Below are 1,718 nucleotides of genomic sequence, written 5' to 3' on the forward strand. Positions count from 1 at the left end.
GGGGGGGGGGGGGGGGGGGGGGGTGGAAAGGAAGAAGAGGTGATATATTTCTAGCACATTACAGAACTTCATTTACATTCATAAATTCTTAAACCTGCAAGCGCTCAAATCAAGAAAATAAGTTTTTGACTCAAATCTTTATACAAATCACATTTGAATTCCAATTCACGCATAGATATTCTCTTTTGCCTATTCAGTATTTCTTGACCTTGTCAGAGTTTTTATCCAGCCTTTCCTTGTCTTAACTCCTTCCACGTGGCAGACTGTCCCTTTGTTAGACCTTTTCCTTCTGATGAGCTGGAAGAGGTGGCCAATCCGCTTCCGCCACCTAAGTGAGGCACGGGTCTTGCCGTGCTCTATCACAGTCTTGGTCTCCTTGGAGTCTTTGGTCAAGTGGTGATTCCATGACAGGCTGCAGTTTTCCAGGGATACCTCTGAGACCTTGTTCTCCTCCCATGACCCAACTCCGTTTTTCCCAAAGTTGATTGAGATGAATGAGTCTACATGATTTTTGTGTGGGTCCCCGTTATAAATTAAAATTTAGAAGAAAAAAATTCCAAAGACACACCACCTCTCAGCCAACTATACAATTAAATAAGATTTAGAAAAAGGAAAAGAAGAAAAACTTGAAAGATTCTAGTCAGTGTTTCCCAGATGTAAGCTTCTGTTTTGTTTTCCTTGCCCTTCCCCACCACTTTGCTCAGAGTTTAACCCCAAAATTTTGTTTAGTTTCTGCCTAATCTTTGCGATTACAGAACCTGCCTACTCTGATTCTCTGTAATAATTCGAACAATTCAAACTTGAACTTTTCGCTACTGTTGCTAAACAGTCTCCCCCACCGTTTACTTACTCTGTTTCTTTTTTTACTTTTGGACTTTCTGTGTTCCTGACACTGCCCCCTTCTGCCAAACCACTCATTTACCATTCCACCGTTTTTTCTTTTCCTTCTCTTGATTGCATTATACTCATTTTGAACTCTCCTCCTCTGAATAGATCATATTCCATCGTCGTGGAATACAGAAACAAATACACACCCACAAACCCATTAACGATTCTCTTCCTTTTTTTGCCAGTTTTTATATTGCACAGCTGAAAATACCAAGGAATAGTAATTTTCTTCATGATTCTGAGATTTGAAACTAGGAAAAAGGATGTATGATTTCTTCAAGATTCTGATATATATACACACAGAGCTGAAAAATGATATAATGCATATAAAGCTGATTCGGAAGTACCTTCTTGACTTGTGGAGACTTCATCGTCTGAGTTTCCGGGCTTCCAATGCCGGAATTCGAGACGGCTGATGAAAGAGCTAAAAGCGAAGATCTTGGAGAGGTTGATGGGAGTTTTCCGGCAGCTTCGGGCTGAAGAGTGGTGGCGGCCTCGTCTGGACGCTAAAATATGAAGCCTCTCGTTTAAGCACACAGCGCAGACGCCCACCACTATTTCTTTTGGATGGAAGTAACAGGAGGAGATTTGATCTCTGTACACATTCATGCTTGATTGGAAGGCAAGAAAGTTGAGAGTAAAATACAAGGCGAAGGGGGGGAAAATGAGAGGTTGAAGGTGCTTTTGGTGTTGGTGATTTATAGTCTAGAAAATGAAATGTATGCACCAAAGTAGGTCTTGGAATAGGCCCCCTAGCTAGTAAAATTTGACCCAACCCCACCAAGGACTTGATAAAGATTGGGAAAGAAAAAAAAAAAAAAAAAAAAAAA

At 40.8% G+C, this 1,718-nt stretch overlaps 1 protein-coding gene across 1 annotated transcript in view; it reads right to left on the reverse strand.

The window, feature by feature from the left end:
- The window catches only part of LOC111444738, a 2,033-nt gene extending 363 nt beyond the window's left edge, over positions 1-1,670 (reverse strand). The window contains exons 1-2 of the mRNA XM_023082762.1: positions 1,236-1,670; positions 28-500 (exon numbers count right to left, since the gene is read on the reverse strand). Of these exons, the coding sequence (XP_022938530.1) occupies positions 190-500; positions 1,236-1,497 (573 nt within the window). The 5' untranslated portion in view covers positions 1,498-1,670 and the 3' untranslated portion in view covers positions 28-189. The remainder of the gene's footprint in view (positions 1-27; positions 501-1,235) is intronic.
- Between the last annotated feature and the right edge of the window lie 48 nt (positions 1,671-1,718).

Source organism: Cucurbita moschata, unplaced genomic scaffold (genome assembly GCF_002738365.1).
Source record: "Cucurbita moschata cultivar Rifu unplaced genomic scaffold, Cmos_1.0 Cmo_Scf00007, whole genome shotgun sequence".
In the NCBI taxonomy this organism is placed as follows: domain Eukaryota; kingdom Viridiplantae; phylum Streptophyta; class Magnoliopsida; order Cucurbitales; family Cucurbitaceae; genus Cucurbita; species Cucurbita moschata.